The sequence below is a fragment of the Pleurodeles waltl genome, chromosome 8, assembly GCF_031143425.1.
Source record: "Pleurodeles waltl isolate 20211129_DDA chromosome 8, aPleWal1.hap1.20221129, whole genome shotgun sequence".
Taxonomy (NCBI): Eukaryota; Metazoa; Chordata; class Amphibia; order Caudata; family Salamandridae; genus Pleurodeles; species Pleurodeles waltl.
Genome location: NC_090447.1, coordinates 424,076,521 through 424,098,966, shown reverse-complemented (window position 1 = coordinate 424,098,966; position 22,446 = coordinate 424,076,521). Strand labels below are relative to the sequence as shown.

Sequence of the window (22,446 nt, the reverse complement as noted above, 5' to 3'; positions counted from 1 at the left end):
GAATTTCCAAGTGCCTAAATAATACTGATTGAGTTGCAAGGAATTAGATCTATGTAAACTTAAGAACTGATAATGATATAGATAATGCTGAATTGATTGAGATTGTTAAGCCTGTAATCAATAAGGTATGTCTAACTTGACATGTTTATATGTATTGTGATTGGTGAACAAAGTTTTTTATTTCAGGATGTGATTGTTCACGTGAGGGACATAAGTCATCCAGAAACCATCCCCCAGAAGGAAAGTGTCCTAGCAGTATTAAATAACCTTGAAATCCCAAGGTGTCTACTTGATTCCATTATCGAAGTTCATAATAAAGTGGATTTGATTGATGGGTAAGTTTGAAATTCATGCTTTGGATTTTAGTTTCCTATGTTCTTTGGTTGGTGTTATTATTTGCCTTGAAGAGAATGTTATAATAGAAAATACTTTTGCACACATTTTTATATTGTATTCTTTTGATATGGTGAGGGTTGGGGTGTATTTGTACAGTTACACCAGAGCCTTCATTATAGTGAACGTTGGTGTCTGAAAAGAGTTACCTTGTTCTTATTGTGTCCATAGTCAATATTTTAATACCTTCACTGTCCGTGAATTGACAACTTTAAGTCTGAAAAATGTTGCAAATAGTCTTGCTTCACACATAAAAATAGAAACACTGCACACCATTTCTTCTATCCACCTCTTTTCTAATCTCAGTTTGTTGAAATTGGTCTCCTTTAGGGGGCTGATGTGGCAATGCTTCACCTGCCACGTCAACAGTGGGATCGAATCTAGGAACAGAACATATGTCTTGCATTGACTGCACATATTCCACTAGCAGAGCAAGGGGGATGCAATTGGTTTGGATCCTCCAGGGCAGACGCAGGGGTTGGACTCAAGTTCAGTCTCACCATTCCTCTGCAAGAGCGCCACTTAAACATCAAATAATATTACAAAACATTCTATCATCCGATCATGGTAACGCCGGAACCTTAAATACAATTCATAAGCAGGATTGTTTTCGGAGTTTTATTCAGCTGAAAGACATGGTATGGTACTGGAGCTTGAATATGATGTCTGACAAAAAACTCTAAGCACAGATAGTTATACTAAACACTTCATTTCTTAGGCAGGACAACCAGATGTGTATTCATTATATGTGTAGCAACTCCCACAGTGAACTCCTTCCCTCGTGGATGAGAAGCACTTGCGAATGCCAAAACAAGAACATCGTATCTTACTCCCTAGTCTTCCCATGCAATCCAGAGCTGAGCTGTGCACCACTTCCTTAATTATAAGTCGCTGAAACTTGAGTGTGTATTTGTGCTGAAGCAATGCATTCACATAACTCCGGCAAGATGGAATTTGTTTAGTTTTTGCGTTTGCAGTCCAGGCACCCACAATTGTACCAATGTAGTTACTGTCAACAGAGAATACAGCCTTGAGCTCTGGTCCGATCCTCTTTCAGAATATTCACAATGATGTTCTCAGGGGTCTAAAATCTGGGGGACTCTACATAATCCTACATTTTACAGCTAGCCAAACCAGTATGGTTCAATACAACATCATTTTACCTACCATTTGCTCTATGTTTATCCACGTTTCACATCCAGGAACCATTAAACTCAGATAAAGCCAGCAATGCAAGGCTTACTGGACAGGACTAGCTGGCAGCAATCCCAACAAACAGTTTATGCAGCAAGTCCAAATGCCACCCCAAGAAATGCCTCATCGCAAAATTCCAAACTTCAGATTTAACCTCCCATTTCCTTCTTTTCAAGAAGTTCTATCTATCAAGCATGCCTTGAGGGGCAAGCAGAGACACAATTGGGATTAATTTCATAGCCCACATAGGTGGTCATTGGGCCTTCATTAAGCAATTGTATTGAACAAGGTTACATCTTTTATTATCAGACAAATCTGGTGTGTGTACAGGCTTTGTCCCATTGTATGTCAGTGGGGTGTTGCTAATCGCTACGAACGCTTACAGTTGAATCTCATTGTACATTGTGGAGATATTTTCCCTATCCGCAAATGTCTGCAAAGCTAAACCCTGTGTGTCTTTAGTACCTTCAGGAAACCAATCCATGCTTTTTTAACACCTGAAGCAAAAGATGTAGAGCGGAGGAATTGCAAAACCTGGTCTCTTGAACTGAACTTAAAGTTATCAAAAGCAACAAATTAACCATCCTTGTGCCGTTCACCATTCACCTCCAACCCCTCCATGCATACGTCCTTCCTGGGCACCAGGTCTAAAAACACAACACAAAAAACTATATTATCTAAGCGTAGTCTGCAATTTATATATGCTGTTCCCTTTTAGCTAGAGCTGCTGCAATCTACACTATGTGAATCCTGTACTGGACTTGGCAGGGTCAAAGACACTTTATAAGGCAACATGAGGACAAACAATAGCTGTTTGTCAACTTGCACCGTTAAACCATTCTGGAGACCAGCTCAATTTGTTCAGGGCAAAACTAGTAAACCACATGATACAACATAGCCACGTGATAATAGACCTCAACGTGTTCATCATCCAGGATCTCCTTATGATAGCGGAAAACGAACTTAACATGTGCAAGGCTAACCCTGCCTCCGTTACTTAAACAGGAAGACAACATGTCTGATTTCTAAAGAAACACGTTAGGGTATGCATAGGCATGACCTGGAACATGTATGGTAAGCTCAGGACGTATCTCATCTTGCGCAACCATGTATGTCCAATCCGAGATAGCAAAAAATGACCCCAGAATTCAGTCGCATAAGAGGACTCTTGCACAGTTTGACCGACGTCTGACTTGGAAGAACAATGTGTTCTTCAAAATCAAGACGTCAGCTAGTTATTAAGATAGCAAAGAGGTTCTACCAGCACTTTAGTAGGCACTTCATCGTGTTGCCAATACCAATGTATCCCTGTTAAGCCTGAAATCGTGCCAACCTCCTCTAGCCACAGTAACCGGAAAATCCACCACCTGACCCTACATGTAAATTAGTACACAATATGCCTAAGGTAGCTTGGCGTAATGACAGTAGTCATTGCCAAAGGTGCAGTTTGTCTGGCAATACAAGCCTTGAAAAAAAGATTTGAGCACTAACAAGAGGAGCTGTAGAGATCTGGTGCTGCCGCCCTCTCCATCAAGGAGTGCTTTTCAGCATTTCACCCCACCAGCAGTTCAGTAAAGAGAAGACTCTGTTACCCCTTCAACACAGAATAAGAAGTTGCACTGCACCCATATCATTTGCAGGGCTTGAAAAGAACACTGCTGTCATTTCACTTCAACCAACCACAGGAGTGGAAGACCTCCAGCACACTGATCTCCTACCACCAGGACCTTTTATGCCAGATTCAGGTTGTATTATGGAAAACCTACTGGTCCCATCCCCTACCATCAGGTAAGGAGTATAGGAATAGCAAAGGCCCTGTATGTATCTAAAAGGCAGTGACGTATGACATTATTTTGCATTCCTTTACCACACATGTAATACAACATGTTGTATTGCCACATATCGCATTTTTGTGGTATTAAAATATATAAAATATTTGTTCTTTCCTCGGGGAACTCACAAGCCCCTCCCCCCCCCCATTTTTTAATTGCTAACCCCTGTTACCTCTACCCTACCCCGAACCCTAAAACTCTTTATCTTCTTTAATGTTACCCTCTCCTTAACCCCAAAAAACCCTTAACCACCCTTAAACCCTAAAACCACCATTACCTCCCTCTACCTCGCCCCACCTTAGCACTAAAATCACCCTTACCTCCTTTTACCTCTGTCCACCCATTTAACCCTACATATCACCCTTTTACCTCCCTTTATCTGCACCTAAACCCTTTCCCCCTTTTTTTAATAACATAAAAATTATTTTTAAAATGTACATATTTACTTACCTGCATGGTAAATGACCTAGTGGTAAAGGTAAAAACCTACTTTATATACTTACCTGCGTGGTAAAGACTGTGTTAAAGGCTGTTTCCCAAAAGGCAGCAGTGTGGTGTACAGTTAAAGGAACATGCACACTGACAGGAGATGTAGTTGTTTTGTGGACTGTTACTGCATCATGATGTAGTGTTCTTTAAATCCTCTAAATTGGAGGAGGGTTGGAGCAGTACTAATGGACACAGTGATATCGTACCAGATCCTAGGTGCGCGGATGGAGGCAACCTTTTGCCTTGTTTTTCCATTTCTGCACATAATCTCTATTCTGATAGTGTCCTGGCTATCGTGTGCCAAGAGTCAGCAGGGCTGGTGAACTTCTCAGCCATGTACATAGGGTTGCTGGTTGCAATGGCTTTGTAGATGGTGCAAGACGTCAAGGGGAGCCAGTGAGGTTCTCTGAGTGCAATGGTAATGCGGCTCTTCAGTAAGAATCTAGTCCTCTACACATCCAGCTTTCCTGTCTCTTCACCTTTTCTTCATCCCACTTATTTTAGTGGATTGTATGTCAGAAACTACAAAGTACTCATCATATTTCCCCCATTTTCACCTTTTCCAGTAACCTGCTCTATACTAAATACAGACCTGTGTTGCCTAGCTTAAAGGATAAGGTGTAGAGGTTAGGGGATCCTGAACAGGCTGCAGTGAACTGGACGTAGGGCATAACAAAACGTTTGTAGAGGATCCACGGCAGCTGACTAATTGGAACATGAGGAGGTGAGACAGCAGACTTTGTCTTCACATTCCATTGCAAACTCCTTAAAAAGTATTCTTGTAATACAGCATGCTCCAGAGTAATACAGGATGCTGACAAGCACAGAAGAAACCACAGTTAAATTTGTTACTGGTTGCTTTTCTGTTGTTATTTAAAGTGGACGGATATGAACCATTGCTACAGCATCTCAGTGTCTGGGAATGATGAGGATTGTTGCTGGTTCTGCCTAGGTATGAAGCAATGGAATCAAGTGCTTTGCCCATTTCCGCTCTTCTTGGACATGGGTTGGATAAACTAAAAGAGGTAATTGAAAATGCAGTATTGAAACAAACTGGAAAACAAATTATGACCATAAAAGTGGACTTAACGGGGCCTCAGCTAAGGTATGTGAAAATAATTGTTATTTGTATTTCAAATCTACCTGTGGGTGAAGTTGGCCTGTTATGCATGACCTTCGTAGCATATTGTCAAATGGAAGATTTACCACTGATCTTCATTACCCTGAATCATGGTCCTCCTTTTCTGAGTCCTTACAAGGGGAGAAGCCCCGCCTCCCAGGCAGAACGTTTTCCACATCTTAAAAGTTCAAGCAGTCCACACAGTGTTTTTTTTTAGTGTTTATTAAAACATGACATCACTATATAAATACCCTCCCCTCTCCAAACCACCCTATGTAACAAGCCAATCAAAACTCTTAGATGGAGTGAGAGATTGAACTGGGATGAGGAGAACTAGGTTTCAGGGTAATGAAGAGTACAAGTCATTATTTATTTAACCATACTCTGTTCTTATGATGTGAGGACATACCAAGCATTAAAGTTTGCACTGACATGCAGAAAATGAACATTAGTATCAATAATCACTGCAATGCTGACTTCCTTTCAAAGCCAACAATTTTAGCTGTAGACTCAGGTTTGATCTGTAATGCTTTAGGAAAGTTTGAGGTGTCAACACCGTTGCTGCTTTACAAAGTTCCTGCAAAGGCACGCCACTGACTTAAGCTCAAGATGCTGAGACTACTGTAATAGAGCAGCCCCAAATATTTCCTGGTGTCTCCGCCACTGCTCTGTATGCTTTGGATATTGCTTGCCATAAACATCTGTTCACAATGAGGAGGTAGAAATCTGTTTACCTATGTTAGCTGCTTCATAAGATGCAAAAATGGAACTTAAAAATACTGAACTCATTTGTACTGTCCAGTGATAAAGCTCTTTTAACATCTAGACAAGAAAAATTCAAGAATCTGTGCTTGTGCTAAAAATGGATGTCAATTTCTTGCGAAAGATGGAATGCGGAACAGATACTAGGAATTATTTTTGAGATCTGGTCCCAAAACTATCCTGTCTGGCGAAAAAAGGTAAAGATATGAGATAATCAGGGCTCCCAATTCACTCAATCACCTAGATCAATTAGGAATGCCACTTTAACTGACAACCAGGTGAAATTTGCTGATTCCAACAGCTTAAAAGGCCTTTCTTGTAAACCCCTCAAAACAATTGAAAGGTCCCATGTAGGAACAGGATTGGGCACCACCAGCTTCCTAAGGCTAAAACTTTTCAACATCCTAACCGCCAATTGTTTTTTTCTTTGTAATGTCTCTTGGCAACTGAGTACTGCTGAACGGGTGCTTATGTGAAGAGTGTTTGAGCTGTATCCAATAACCATCTTTCATAATCAACAGCATTCACAATGTGACTTGCATCCACAGGCTCCATTGAGGAAGAAAGCATGTCAGTTTTACCCACAGTCTCCCTCCTCGAGTCATTTTTTGACTGTGATCTTCGGGCTGTAAGGGTTGGAGCTGGGATTTGTTTACAAGCCTATGGTCTTGCTGATCTTGAGTTGGCCTTTTTGGGAGAAATGATTACTTCCTTGGAGAGTTTAAATGGTTTCATTATTTTCTTTTCCTCTGCTGATTTTTGAACCATGCCTTTTAATTCTGGCCCATAACAGCTTAAGTCCTGTGCTTTTGAAGTAAATCTCTTGCCAGCATCCATTTTCCATAGCTTTCTCCACAAATGTGTCTGTCTGTAATTGCCGTCTCTGCTGAGGAGGCTGCAGATCAAAATGTATTAAACTTAAAATCCAAGAGGAATTGCAGCACGAGTTCCATGTGTTCTAGGGTTGGCATAGGATCATTCCCTTCTTGCGAACACTCAGAGAGAGTTTTCAACAGGACTTTTGTGGCTTATGCACTACAAGTACTTGCTCTTATGGCAAAGTACGATAATGCATAGGATCTCTTGAGGGTACTCTACACCTTTCTGTCTATAAAATCAAGGAGAGTGCAGTCTTCGGAGAACAGAGATGAGGAGGAAGCCATTGATGAGGAAACTGCTCTTCCAAGCTTTCAATGAGCTAGATTCTATTTAAAAGTCGAGCAATGCTAGCTTTAGCCGTATCTTTCTATTCCTTGCATATGATATTATTTTATGATCTCATGAATAGGTGAGTCATCCGTAACTGTGCCATTGTACTGTGCATAAAATACATCTCCCTCCTGAGATTTTTGCTGAAACCAGAGGGTTTCTTTTATTATGCTAGGAGGTCTCGTAAGTGGGAGCCCTGCAAATATCTACCCCTTGGACTACTGTTCTGGTCTTCTTCTGGCTCTGGTCCATGTCTCTTTCTCTGGCGTTCATTTAAAGTAGAATCTACTGCTTTCTTTATCATGGCCTCTAAATCATTCCAGGATATAGGGATTGCATCCTCGTCCTCCTTAAGCTTAACATAATGCTGTTTATCTGCGCACTTTTTTCCCTGCATGCTACAAGGAAAACTGATGGCATAGTAGCAGCGGCCTTTCTGTTTATACAGTGGTTGCTTAGAAAGCAAACCTTATCATGTGAGATCTGATCTCTATACAACCAGTGCAGCTCCATCACCCACACACTGATCAGTGCTTTTGAAAGGCCTTGAAACGCCGCCATTGGACGGCTTCCTCACAGCCTGTCTGCAGCGTTATACACTCTCCTTCCCAGCACCTAAGAGGAGAGCTGACAGTGTACTCAGTAATCTCTACCCACTCAGCAGAACAAATTTACAACCAAACAAGCATAAATGTACAAGTTACTTACCTTCGGTAACAAAATATCTGGTAGAGACATATTTTAGTTGCAGATTCCTTACCTTAGAATTTTCCCCCAGGCATCAGACTGGATCCGGAGAGTTTTCTTTGAGCAATACCCTTGCACATCGGTAGGTGGCGTCGGTTGACTCTGCAGGCATCGTGGTCGCCGTGATGACATCGGGAGTAGTACATAGACACCGCCGTCGCGGAGCGACGTCAGTTTCTTTTAACGACTTTCCACACCAGAGCAGCTAAGAACACTGAGATTGGTGCGCCAGAGCTAAGGACCTGAAAGAGTTAATCCCTGTCCCTAGAAATCAGTTTGCAAGCGGGGAGGATGGGTAGGCGGTAAGGAATCTGCAAAAAGAATATGTCTCTACCAGATATTTTGTTACCGAAGGTAACTTGTACATCTGATAGAGACTTCTAGTTGCAGATTCCTTACCTTAGAATAGATACCCAAGCAATGCCATCCTCGGTGGTGGGCTGCGAACCAAGATCACACTTGGAAGTCCTGCAGGACCGAACGACCAAAGTAGCCGTCTCAACGGATCTGACTATCCAGGCAGTAATACTTACCAAACGTGTGAAGGGATGCCCATGTAGCTGCCTGACAGATATCCAGGAAAGGAACTCCGTGTGCTGATGCAGTGGACGCAGCAGTTGCTCTGGTAGAATGAGCCCGCAAGCCTTTAGAAGGTTGTTTTTTAGCCAAAGCGTAGCACAGTTTGATGCAAATAAGCACCCATCGAGAGATGGTGCGCTTTTGCACCGCCTACCCTTTCTTCGCACCCACATTGCCAACAAAGAGTTGATCGTCCACCCGGAAATCTTTAGTACGACTGAGGTAGAACGCCAACGATCTTTTTGGGTCCAGACGGAGTCTCTCCACCTTATGGGAAGGAAGTGGGGGTGCGTAAAAGGTAGGCAAAGTGATAGACTGGCCTACACGAAATGGTGTAACCACCTTAGGAAGGAAGGAAGCTCTAGTGCGTAACACCACTTTGTCAAGGTGGACAGACAAGTAGGGAGGCTTTAAAGAAAGGGCCTGAAGCTCACTCACCCTGCGAGCAGAGGTGATAGCAATGAGAAAGACAGTTTTGAAGGTGGGGAGCCGCAAGGGACAATTATGCATTGGCTCAAAGGGGGTACACATCAAGTAAGTAAGTACAAGATTAAGATCCCACTGAGGCATGATGAAGGGAGTGGGAGGAAATAAGTGGGTGAGCCCTTTTAAGAATCTACTCACAATAGGAGATTTAAAGAGTGAGGGCTGAACAGGAAGCCTAAGAAAGGCGGAAATGGCAGACAAATACCCTTTAAGGGTGCCCAGTGCAGAGCCCTGCTGTGCTAAAGAAAGAATGAACAGAAGAACCTATAAAAAGGGGGCAGAAAGGGGGTCAACAGATTTGTTGGTAAACCATGCTGCAAATTTATTCGGCAGGCGTATACAGTTTTGGTCGATGGACGCCTGGCTGCCAAGATAACATTACAGACTTCGGGTGGAAGGGCAAATGCGGTCAACTGTTGCCGCTCAATCTCCACACATGAAGGCGGAAGTTGGACAGGTTCGGGTGGAGGACCGTCTCCTGCTGCTGCGACAGAAGATCCGCCCAAAAAGGCAGTGTGAGTGGAGGATCGATGGACATGCTCATTAGCCCTGGATACCACACTCTTCGAGCCCAGTCAGCAGCCACCAAGATAACTTGGGCCCGGTCGTACTTGATTTTCTTGAGAACTCTGGGCAGGAGAGGGATAGGCGGGAAGGCATAAAGGAGGCCGGAGCTCCACTCGAGACGTAAAGCATCTCAGAGCGAGTGCCGCCTTGGAAACTCCAACGTGCAAAATAGCTGACATTGCGCGTTCTCTGCGGAGGCGAACAGATCTAACCAAGGCTCTCCCCACTTGAGAAAGAGACCTTGAATCACCTCCGGATGGAGACGCCATTTGTGATCGACTGTGCGTCGGCGGCTGAGTTCATCTGCTCTGGCGTTGAGAGAGCCCGCCAGATGTTGAACCAGCAGGGTAATACCCTGATATTCCAGCGATGTCTAGAGGCATAGTGCCTCCTGACAAAGGGTCCAGGACCCTACCCCGCCTTGTTTGTTGGAGTACCACATGGCGGTAGTGTTGTCCATGAACACCTGAAGCACTTTCCCTTAGAGAGAGGGAAGGAATGCTTTCAATGCAAGCCTGATCGCCCTGAGCTCCAGCATATTTATGTGGAGTCCCGACTCTGCCGGAGACCAGAGGCCTCTGATCTCCGCCTCTCCCATGTGGCCGCCCCACCCAAGAAGTGACGCATCTGTCACTATAGAGAGATCTGGTTGGGGAAGGGAGACGGATCTGCAGTTTACCCAATCTGGATTCGAAAGCCACCACTGCAGTCCCCTCCGAGATCTGGACCATGTCGGAGAGATTTCTCTGATGCTGCGCCCACTGGAACTTGAAGTCCCACTGCAGAGCCCACATATGCCACCTGGAATGTGTTACTCACAGGGTGCAGGAGGCCATGAGGCCCAGCAGCCTCAGAGTCAGTCTCACCGAAACCCAAGACCAAGCCTGAAATATCAGAATCATAGCCTGAATGTCTTGGACTCACTTTTCGGGAGGATAAGCCCGAAACCGCAGTGTCCAGAACAGCTCCTATGAAAAGGGAGCATCTGAGAGGGAGTCAGGTGTGACTTCAGCACGTTTATAGTGAACCCCAGCTGGTGCAGGAGGTTCGCCGTAGTCTGAAGGTGGGAGACAACTGTCAGGGGCGAAGGTGCCTTCAACAGCCAGTCGTCTAGGTAGGGGAAGTCTGAGTTCCCCTAACCTGTGCAGATGAGCTGCAACCACCGCCATCACTTTCGTGAACACCTGAGGGGCGCTGGTAAGGCCGAAAGGGAGCACGGTAAACTGAAAGTGCTCGTGATCTACCACGAATCGTAGGTAACGTCTGTGGGCAGGCAGGATGGGGATGTGGAAATAAGCGTCCTGAAAGTCCAACACTACCATCCAGTCTCCTGGGTCCAAGACAGACAGAACCTGAGCCAGGGTGAGCATTTTGAACTTCTCCTTCTTGAGGAAGTAGTTCAGGTCCCGAAGATCTAGGATAGGACATAAGCCTTTGTCCTTCTTTGGTATCAGAAAGTAGCAGGAATAACAACCATGACCTACTTGTGGCACAGGGACCCTTTCTATAGCTCCCTTGGCCAAGAGAGCCGCGACTTCCTGACGGAGAAGCAACAAATAATCCTCCGGAAGATGATGGTGGCATGTTTGGTGGTGCAGACTCAAAAGGGAGGAAATAGCCCTTCCGAATGATCTGCAAAACTCACCCGTCCATGGTGATATGTTACCAGTGGGGCTGGTGATGGCAGATCCTGCCACCAACTGGGCGGGAGTGAGAGAATGGACTAGGAAGGTTTGGAGGCTGCAGCGGGGGCACAGGCGGACTGGACAGACCTCTGGTTCCCTGTCCCACGGCCACATGGAATTCAGCATCCACGGCCACGCATAGGCTGTCCAGCGTGCATGGCACGGTGGCTGGGTTGAGGACGCAACAGGGCGCCCCTTCCGTGTCCACGAAAGGGACAAAAAGCGGACTGTGGTGGGTGTGTGGCGGACGAAAGACCAAGGGACCGAGCCATATCCCGGGAATCCTTGAATCTCTCCAAGGCCGAGTCCTCTTTGTCTCCGAAGAGACGGGTGCCATCAAAGGGCATGTCCATGTGTGACTATTGGACATCCCCGAGAAGCCTGAAGTACGTAATCAGGTGTGGTGCCTTAAGGCCACTGTCGTCGCAACCGATCTGCCCAGAGAGTCGGTCGTATCCAGCCCACAATGGATAGTGAACTTTGCCGCGTCTCTCCCATCTTTCACTGCTTGGAAGACAATAGCACGGGCCTCCTCCGGTATCTGCAGCAGGACTTGCGCAACCGTATCCCATAGTGTGTGGGAATAACAGCCCAAAAGACATGCAGTGTTCACAGACCGCACTGCTAGGCTGGAGGAAGAAAAAAACTTCTTACCAAATTGTACCAGCCTTTTGGATTCCCTATTGGGGGGTGTGGAAGGGAACGCGCCAGAAGAAGAGGAAGCCTGGATTACAAGACTCTCAGGCGTAGGATGTTGGGACAGGAACTTTGGGTCGTTCGGCGCGGGCCGATGGTGGCAAGCGATAGTCCTGTTTACAGGAGCCCCTGTGTTGGGTTTGGACCATGTACCCAAAAGGACATCAGTGAGTGCCTCATTGAATGGGAGAAGGGGTTCTGAAGTAGAAGCCCCAGGCTGAAGCACCTCTGTCAGGAGATTAGACCTGACTTCCACAGTAGGTAGCTCAAGGCCAAGGACCTCAGCCACCCTTCTAACCACCATACTATAAGTAGCTCCCTCCGCCGTAGCCATGGTAGGAGAAGTATCAAGACCACTGGCTTCACCCAAGTCCTGTGCCCAGTTCATAGTAGGGTCATCCTGATATTCATATGGGTCCAGGGACCCCTCCAATTCCTCCCCGTATTTGTACAAATAGGAAAATGGGTCTGAATCTGACCTCGGGCGAATAGGGCCCACCGAAGCCAATGGTGGTGTCGGCCGACGCCGCTCCGACTCAGAGTCATCAGGGATGAGAATTGGGTCGACATAGATAGTGGGCACTACCGACGTCGGAGCGTCGATAATCGACTCTGCGCCGGGGAAGGTCTCAATGGTGCGACCGGCGCCGGTGCGGATCCGCGCACAGATCCGGAGGCGACCTCGGTGGCCAGGACCACTTAGCCGAAGGCGCCGTATCGGGGTCGGCACACCCAAAGATAAGGCGCATGGCTCCGTAAAACTCTTTAAGTTGGGAGGGGGTCGCTCCAGCTCTGGGAAACTCTGGGAAGCGCGGAGTCAACCCAGACGTAGGCTCAGAGGACGGAGACCTAGTGCGTGGATGCTCGTCCCGCGTCGCGTCGGGCGAGCGACGGGGTGAAGTCAGAGAGCGATGGGACTTCTTCGACTTCTTACCTTGACCCGAGGACTTCGAAGAAGACGAGTGGTGATGACTCCACGACCGATCTCGAGACCTTCCTCTCGAGCGAGACCGGGACCTAAGTGGAGTCGAGTGCCGGGCCGCCATTAGCTTTAGGGACCGCTACCTCAAAGCCTTCGGGTGCATGGCCCAACACTCTGAAAACGACTTCGGTTTCGTGGTCGCGCTTGAGGCACCACAGGCACATGCAGTGAAGATTCGTCACCGACATCGTCCGATGGCAGTCCTCATAAAGCTTGAACCCGGTCTTCGGGGACATTCTCGACGCACCAAAGTCGTACCAAAAAAGCTCGACAAAACGGTCGAATTCAGCCAAAAAATAGTGTAGGGTAGCTCTCTCCAGATCAGCGCATGGCACGGAAAGAAAAGAACTGACGTCACTGCACTAGGGCGGCGTCTATATACTACTCCCGACGTCATCACAGTGACCACGGCACCTGCGGAGTCGACTGACACCACCTACCGACGCGCAAGGGTATTGCTGGAAGAAGAATCTCCGGATCCAGTCTGTCACCTGGGGGGAAATTCTAAGGTAAGGAATCTGCAACTAGAAGTCTCTATCAGATAAGCTTTACAAATTACATGGTACTTACCCTGCACCCAAGTTGACAGAAAATTTACAGCAGGAGGTTTTGGAATGTGAATGGGATTTGCATAGTGGTATCACCTTAATGAATACTAAAAAAAATAACACTGTGTGTGGGTTGTTTGAGCTTTCAAGGTGTGGTAAACACACTGGGCAGATTTATCAATATTTCACAGCAAGACACCTTGCTGCACTGCGTGAAAGGGAGTGGGCAGAAATGTGCTATATTTTCACATTATATAGCACATTCATGTCGCTGCTTGCGCTGGTGCACTTTTGGCTACCAGGAGTGCTGGCAGAGGCACTCTTGCATCAAGGTTTAAAGGTGCCTGCATTGCAGGTACTATTGTTTTTGTGCAGTAAGGGAGACCTTCCTCCTCAAAAACAATCCTTCAAGGCTATTTCCTCTTTCTATGTGTGCTGCACAGTAGAAAGAGGAAAAAATGAGGAGAAATAAAGATATGGTCAATGGCATATGTGGTTGCAGATACACATGCTCTGCATACTCCTGCGATCTAGTGTCCGGAGTTGTGAAATGTTGTTTTTCTTCGAATAAGTCTTTTGAGCCATGAGGTCAAGTGATAAAGTGCATGGAGATTGACTCTATTGTTAATTGTTTTCCCTGTGCCGTCAGGTTTGGATGTGTGTGTTTCGGTTCGATTCTATTGGTTCTTATTAGTCCTCAACTGTATTGTTCTTGATCCCTCTTTATTATCACGGTGCCTCCTTGAAAACTCAGTTGGATCAACCTTGTTTGACTCAGAGCGGTTCCGGGCCTACTTTTGACGTTCTTCCAGCCTCTCCAAAAATGTGCTGCTGGTCATGGAAAGCATGCGCTTTCAGTTTTGCCCACATTGCCACGCGAAATACCTGCACACAGATCAACACTCGTGCAATTTGTATGTCTCCCCGGAGCACATAAAAGCAGACTGTGAGACCTGTAAGTCATTCACGTTGAAGAAGACACTCTGGGACTGCAGGGCACCTCACCTCAAAATGTCTCACAGGGTCTTAAATGACACTCCTGGCATCTTTTGTGAGAAACATGCCCAAGAGCAAGTGATTATTGAAGAAGAGGCCTTCCCTCTCGATGAAAGGTCCAGCTCCATCATCGAGGCAGATATAGAAATGCAGGAAGTTCCATCCACTCAGTGGATGAGTACTGCAACCCCTCCCCTCCAAGCCAACTAAAAAATCTTCAGCATCAACAGTTCCATCTTAGAGCACAGGTACACCCACTTCTTCCCACCCATGGTCGGATCTGGAAAACTGTTTCAGATGCCCCGCACTCAGGCTCAACTCTGAAAGAACATACCTAGGCCATCGGTATCGACCTCTTTGAACCAAGAGCAGTCCTCGGCACTGACTCGATTTTCGGTGCCACCCTGGCAGCTGCCTCGCTCCACCTTGATGCTGACAAAGCCTCACACATCAAAGCTGAAATCCTTGGTTCCGAAACCCTCTGAGCCGAAACACCAAAGTTATTGGCTTCCACATCTCCTATTGAACCTATCTTGGAAAAGCTGGACATTCGGCAGCAAAACAATCCAAATCCAAATAGGAACTGGTCGCATTACTGCTACGCCCACCTCTACTCCACCTCTAAAGAGGAAATTGACATTTGAGGAGGCACTGGATGTACCACTTCCTCCAAAGAAGAAAACCACAGACAAGGCAACCTGCTCTGTCTTTCTTCCACATCCTTCCACACCTCCACTACCACCTCCATAAGCCCCTCACCCTCCTCACCCATTATCCCTACCCACAATCTCCTGGACATATCACCTCAGGGCTCACCACAATCTGATAGTGATGGGTTGGGGGGAGGGGGAGCACAGGGAGATCCCATACCCATAGGACATGTATTACACAGATCCCAATATTGGAAATGATCCTAATCTTTACCCAGCTCTCCCATCCCCGTCTGAGGACGCAACCTCCTACCAGGAGGTCACTGCGAGAGCTGCAGCATTCCACAGTTTAGAGCTACTACACAGGAAACCACTTGAACAAGACTTCCTCTTTGACACCCTAGCTACTACACATAGGGACACGCACTATCTGCCCATATTAAAGAGTATGATGAAACACACTGAAGACACTTTTAAGGACCTTGTTAGCGCCAGGATCATCACTCCTAGAGTGGATTAAAAAAAATATGAAGCAGCAGCATCTGACCCTATTTTCATTCAGGGCCAACTGCCACTAGCCTCCATAGTCTCCACTATAGCACACAATAGAGCCAATTTCCCACGCTACTCGGGATACACCATCCCCAGAGAAAGAAAGTAAGTGCATAGACACTGCGGGGGAAAAGGGTTGCAGCTCAGGCTGCCAACCATTGGCACATTGTCAATTATCCAGGCTCTCTTGGCATGCTCGGATAGAGCTCACTCGGAAAAACTGAAGGAGCTACTCCAGTATCTCACAGATGAACATAGGAAAAGGGGTCAACACATTGTAACAGAAGAACAGACTATCATTAACACATCTAATCGCTGCACCCTTGATGCACCAGATACTGCAGCTCAGGGATTAACCTAAGCATGCTCCTGAGGCAAAACGCTTGGATAAGGTCTTCTGGCCTTAAACAAGAGGTCCAACAGGCACTCTTCTCTCCTTAACATGCTGTTGAAAAGAGAACATCTCGTTGGTCCACAGGTAGATACTACCTTAGAAAAAATGAAAAATGATACAGACACTGCCAAAGCTTTGGGAGCATTGCAGACAACTATTCCCAGGGGCACTTTTCATCACCCAAATTACAGGGGTACCTATAACTCCACCTCTACGGAGGTATCCACCTCACAACAGAAGCAGCCACAAAGTTCATACACCAAAGACTAATATAGCAACTCATTCAGAGGCAAAAATAAGGGTAAGGGTGCCTCCTCTTGTGGAGCAACACCCTCCACCAAACAGTGACTGCCCTACCCCCCCACCCCTGACTACACAACACCTGTAGAGGGCAGACTACAATATATCCACCCATCCTGGGATATCATCACCACAGACAAGTGGGTATTAGACATTATCCTACATGGGTATTGTCTGGAACTCATTACCACGCCGTCCAACATTCCACCTCACACTCACAGACTAAAGCAGGAACATCAGACACTACTCAAACAGGACGTCCAAGCCTTTCTTCACAAAGGGGCCACAGAACCTCTTCAACGTCAGGGCTCAAGAGTATACTCTCTGTACTTCCTAATCCCCAAAAAGGACGGGTCAATAAGGCCAATTCTAGATCTCAGCCCTATAAACAAATACATCCTATTAGAGCACATCCACATGGTCACCTTACAGGATGTCATCCCACTGCCTCCACAAGGCGACTTCATGGCAACACTAGACCTAAAGGACGCCTGCTTCCAAATACCAATACCTCCAGTCCATCTCAAATACTTAAGATTACCAGTTTAAGGTACTTCCATTCGGAGTATTCACCAAATGCAGTGGTCCCAGCTCGTCTACACAGACAAAATGGTCATGTGTTCCCTTACTTGGACACCTGACTTATCAAGCCAGGACTCATCATCAGTGCCAACAATACACTCAGATGACAATAGATCTTCTACGCAGCCTAGGGTTTACTATCAACTTTCCCAAGTCTCACAACCACTACAGGTTCAACCATATTTAGGAGCAATCATAAACACACAGTTAGGATTAGCCACCCCAGACCTGCACAAATTCAAAACTTTCAGGCAACATTGCTCCAGTTTAAGACACACCACCAACTCACAGTGAGGATGGTTTAGCGTCTACTAGGGATGATTGCTTCCTCCATTGCTATAGATCCCCATGTAAGGTTACATATGCATTAATTACAGGAATGTCTAGCACATCAGTGGTCTCAGTCACAGGGTCAGTTGGAGGAGCTAGTGTGGGTAGACCACCATACTCACTGTCCTCTGCAGCGGTGGAACACTGACAATATGTTCAAAGGATGGCCTTTTCTCAACTTTGTTCCCCACATCACTCGCACAACGGACGAATCACAGACGGTGTGTGGTGTACACCTACTAGACTTAACAGTGAAGGGTCTCTGGGATGCCAAACATCAGAATCTCCACATCAACTACCTAGAGCTTCAAGCTGTTCACCTAGCATAGAAAACATTCCTTCCTCACCTCATTCACAAGGTTGTCTTAGTCTGCATAAACAATGTGACAGTCATGTATTACCTACATGAACAAGGAGGAACACAGTCTCCAAAACTCTCTCTCCTGTCGCAGAACATCTGGAAGTGGAAGAGGGCTCTACATCACCTGTTAGCAGAATACCTTCCGGGAGCAGACAACTCCTTTGTAAACCTGCTCAGCAGGATGGACCAACAAGTCCATGAGTGGAAACTTCACCCAAAAGTCCATATTTCCAAAAGTGGGGGTTCCGATAAATAGACCTTTTCGCCACATCAGAAAATGCAAAATGCCCGAACTTCGCCTCCAAGTTCCCACACCCACTATCCAAGAGCAACACACTATGGATGAGTTGGTCAGGGATATTTGCCTACACTTTTCCACCTCTCTCATATCCTCCATTTCTAGTTCAGAAACTCAGACAAAACATCTCTCACAATGATCCTAGTAGCTTCCACTTGGGCGCGTCAGCCCGGGGTCACAACACTACTAGATCTTTCACCAATTCTACATGAGCATCTCCTCAACAGGCTGTACCTTCTTACCCAGAATCAAGGAAAAATCAGATACCCAGATCCCAAAACTCTCAACCTAGCAATTTGTCTCCTTAACCTGCAACAAGAGTGTATGGACATTTTTAAGGAAGCATATAAAACCAGAGGTAGAGCATGTTATGCAGCAAAATGGAAATGTTTTGTTTGCTATTGGACTCAAAACAAATTGACCCCAAAGCCACAGTGCTGCTATCTACTTCACTTACAAAAGATAAACTTAGCGTACACTTCCATATGGTTGCATCTTGCTGCAATAGCTGCTTACCTACAAAATAGCTCTTTTCATAATTCCAATCATCAAAGCCTTCATGGATGGGCTCAAAGACTTATTCCGTCAAGGATTCCTCCTGTACCTTCTTTGGATCTTAATGTAGTACTTTCAAGACTCAGGGGTCCCCCATTTGAACCTTTAATCTCATGCCATTTTCAATTTCTATCTCGGAAAGTGGCATTCTTAGTCGCCATCACTTCACTTAGGTGCGTTAGTGAGCTCTAGGCTTTAACCTTAGAAGATGCTTTCTTCCAAGTACATAGATATAAGGTGGTTCTTTGTACCAACCCTAAATTTCTACCTAAGGTTGTATCTCAATTTCATTTGAACCAATCCGTTGAATTGCCAGTTTTTTCCCCTCAACCAGATTCTGTTGTGGTAAGAGCTCTTCATACATTAGGTGTTAAAAGAGCACTTATGTTTGTCATTAATAGAACTAAAACCTTTAGAAAGTCTAAACAACTTTTTGTTGCCTTTTCACCACCACACAAAGGCAACCCTATATCCAATCAGGCATAGCCAGATGGATAGTAAAATGCATTCAAACTTGCTACGCTCGGGCCAAAAGACTTTTACCTGTTCCTCCCAGAGCACACTCTACTCTCAAGAAGGGGGCACCCATGGCCTTTTTAACAAATATTCCCATAGCTGACATATGTAAAGCAGATACATGGTTTACACCACACACTTTCAACACATATCATTGTGTAGCTGTATTAGCACGTCAGCAAGCCAAAGTAGGTCAGGCAGTTGCAGTACACTTTTCCATACAACTGTAATACCCACAGGTAAGCCACAGCTTCTGAGGGGAACTGCTTAACAGTCTATGCAGAGCATATGAATCTACAGCCGCACAAGCCATCAAACAGAATGTTACTTACCTAGTAGACTTCTGTTTGTGGCATGTAGTGCTGTAGATTCACATGCTGCCCCCTCCAGACACATGTGGCCATTGCAGTTTTTCTTTACACTTACTTTTTATACATTAGGCCCTGATTTATACTATTTTGCGCCGCATTAGTGTCATTTGTTATGCAAAAGCAGCACAAACTTACAAAATACAATCGTATTTTGTAAGTTTGTGCTACTTTTGCATAAAAAAATGACACTAATGCAGCGCAAAATAGTATAAATCAGGGCCTTAGTATGGTCATCACATTACTTACGCATACTTTACACTTCTTCCTTCCCACCTGTGGGAAAACAATCTAACAACGGAGTTGATGCTTATGCGCATTATCACCAAGAGGAGGAGTCACTTCGCCTCATGACTCGAAAGACTTCTTTGAAGAAAAACAACTTGCACAACTCTGGACCTAGCACTTGATGGCAGAAGTATGCAGAGCATGTGAATCTACAGCACTACATGCCACAAACAGATTCTTACTGGGTAACAAATTTCTTCTCCTCGTTACGTCTCCCTTGGAAAGGTGTAGTGTTTCTACGCTTTCCCTAGTCTACCACTTATGGTAAATCTGGGAATGCACGAAAATCCGTGGGTGGATGTGTGGGACACCCATACTCCACCCACGGAACACCTCCCTGGGGCAGCGTAACGCAAGGCAGCGTCTTGCACTGCCTTGCATTACTCCCGATTTACCAAGCACCGCAGGGCCACTCAGGGTGGCCTTGCAAGGCCTGGTAAACCTGCCTTTAATGTTGTGTTACATTGCGTGGCGCAGAGGCAACACAACACTTTGATAAATATGGCCCTCTGTTTTGGAGGCTGGACTCCACACATCGCAAGGTTTGGGGCAAGGATAATGTAATGTAGAATGATTGCGATAGTGTTCAAAGCTATCCACAATGAAAAATAGTGTCATTTCTTCTTTCACATTGTAAGTCATGAATTCTGTGAAGGACACTTACTTTCCAAACTGAAAAGGCAATGAGATAATATTTGTCTTTCCTTACAGTTGGCTGCACAAAGAGGCAACCGTGCAAGATGTTGCTGTTTTGCCAGAGGACAACACTGCCAATGTAAAAGTGATCATAAGTGATGCAGCCTATGGAAAGTACCGAAAACTATTTAGGCAATGGTGATGGCGACTCAGTATGAAAATTAACATGATCCACCTTCGGAAAACAGTCTGCAGGAGATTCCTGTACCATGCAAAGCTCCAGGACATCCAGATGTTAAAACAATTAACTGTTCAATAGTCCTTTGTTGAATTGCCCTAATCTATTGCAGACAAATCACGGGATAGAATTGTAACAGCCCAAAATCAATGGAAACATTTCTCTGCAATGGGAATACGTGGCCCAAGTGTACATGAATGATTGTAAAGACGCAAGTTATAGATGTACATGCATATGTAAATAAGCCACTCACCCGGTATGAATGTTTACAATTTATTTAATCTCTTTTTCAAGCGTTATAAAGTATTTTTTTATATTGCAGTCCTACTGCCTTCATTGTCTTTAATATTTGGATAATCAATTGCTATCTAGAAAATTCTCAGTGTGGTACATGGATTATAATTTTGCTTGCGTGTTCCTTGTTTCAGATTTGAAGACAGGTAAATTGTGAGTCGAGGACTTGAAACCTGATTTTGGAACTGAAAGATATATGCATGGCTCTCCCTGGGGCCCTTTCAGTGCAGCCACAGTGTACCTATTCATTCTTTCTCCCAATTACGATTCCTCGAAACTGATTATTACTATGTTGATATTTTGAAGAAATCTGCAGTAAATATGTATTTTTTTGGGCACGTCCGTGCATACAGAGCTAAGTTATCAGTATATGTAAGGAGTTCCTTCTCTACAGCTTACAAACTGCAGGACACTTTTCATACGACTAGAGCTGCAAATCGCAGGAAATCCCAATGAAATGGGTTTATATCTGTGAAACATTTTACTCATCATCTTTACTTGATGAAGCATTACTACCTTCCACTTATAAAACATCTGTTGACGCCACTGTGGGGAATAGAAGTTGCAAGGGGTGGCATAAGCTGCAGTGGTTTCCTAACAAGGGCCCTGGCACTTTTTATGTATTTATTTATTTTACTAACTAAGCACTGAGTGTGACCCTTCCATCTTATGCCTTAACTTGAGAGTACACATCACTCCAACTTTTTTAGCACATTTGCTGCTGATTCATTCTTACATTTCCTTTTAAGTAGCTTGCATTTTATATTGTTGTGGCTATTTTATTTAAATAAATGAAACCCTTGTTGACTCATACCAAATTAAGTCACTATAGGAAAACAGGCTCTTTGAAGGTTATCACCCCCACCCCCCCACACACACGTTTTGCCCCATTTCGACTACTAGCTGCTGATTCTTTACTCTGACAGTGCCTGGAGCCTGCTAACCAAACCCCAGTGATCTGTCCCCAAATTGGCTATCTGTGAATTGGTATCCTCAATTGGCAAAGACTGTAACCCACTTATACGTCCCTAGTATATACCAGTGGTACCCAGGACATGGGTATTAAAGGGGTAACCAGGGCCTGAAGCACTGATTGTGCCACCCTAAGTGACTCAAGTAAACAGATGTCAACAGGCCTTCCATTGCAGACAACAGAAGCAGTGTAAACTGATTGAACTCAATATTGCCCCCACCATGTGGGGAAAGGTTGAGGCACTGCTTTTAACATATGCCAGTCACCCCTAAGGTAGGCCTGCTGAGCCCAGAGGTAAGGTGCATTATGTTAAAAGTGTGGACATACAAGTGCAAGCATATATGTCCCCAAAGTAGCCTTTTCAATTAAAGACTACTATAAGTGATCAGTGGTCCATAGGATAACATGCGTTGGCACCCGAGAACCCTTGAGAATGCCAGCTCCATTATGGCCCAGCTGAAGTATGTATTGCTTGGCATCAAACAACTTAAACCTGACTTGAATCAGAAGTCAGATTTAATGCGACATGCACACAGGTGGTTACATAATAGGTTGCCCGAGCTGACCGCCTGCAGCTGCTGCCACCAAGCCAGGATTCTGACCCCCTGCAAGGAGCAGTGAACACTCCTAGGAGTCAAAACCAAAGGTCTGCTTGGGCAGGAGTTGTCACATCCCTTCTTGGCAGAAAGGTGGCGAGCTTCCAAGGGCACACCGCCTCTGATGCAAGTGGGCTCGCCTTCAGAGGAGGACAAAGCCAACCCCCTGCCCCAGATACGTTTGCATCTAGACAGGTGGGAAGATGAAGTAGTCAGGAGGTAGTACACCC

At 45.4% G+C, this 22,446-nt stretch overlaps 1 protein-coding gene across 2 annotated transcripts in view; it reads left to right on the top strand.

The window, feature by feature from the left end:
• GTPBP6 (GTP binding protein 6 (putative)) overlaps positions 1-20,674 on the top strand; it is a 105,531-nt gene extending 84,857 nt beyond the window's left edge. For both annotated transcript variants that reach the window (XM_069204306.1, XM_069204307.1), the window contains exons 8-10: positions 187-335; positions 4,861-5,013; positions 20,191-20,674. In XM_069204306.1, coding sequence (XP_069060407.1) covers positions 187-335; positions 4,861-5,013; positions 20,191-20,317 — 429 coding nt within the window. In that variant the 3' untranslated portion in view covers positions 20,318-20,674. The remainder of the gene's footprint in view (positions 1-186; positions 336-4,860; positions 5,014-20,190) is intronic.
• The last annotated feature ends 1,772 nt before the right edge of the window (positions 20,675-22,446 follow it).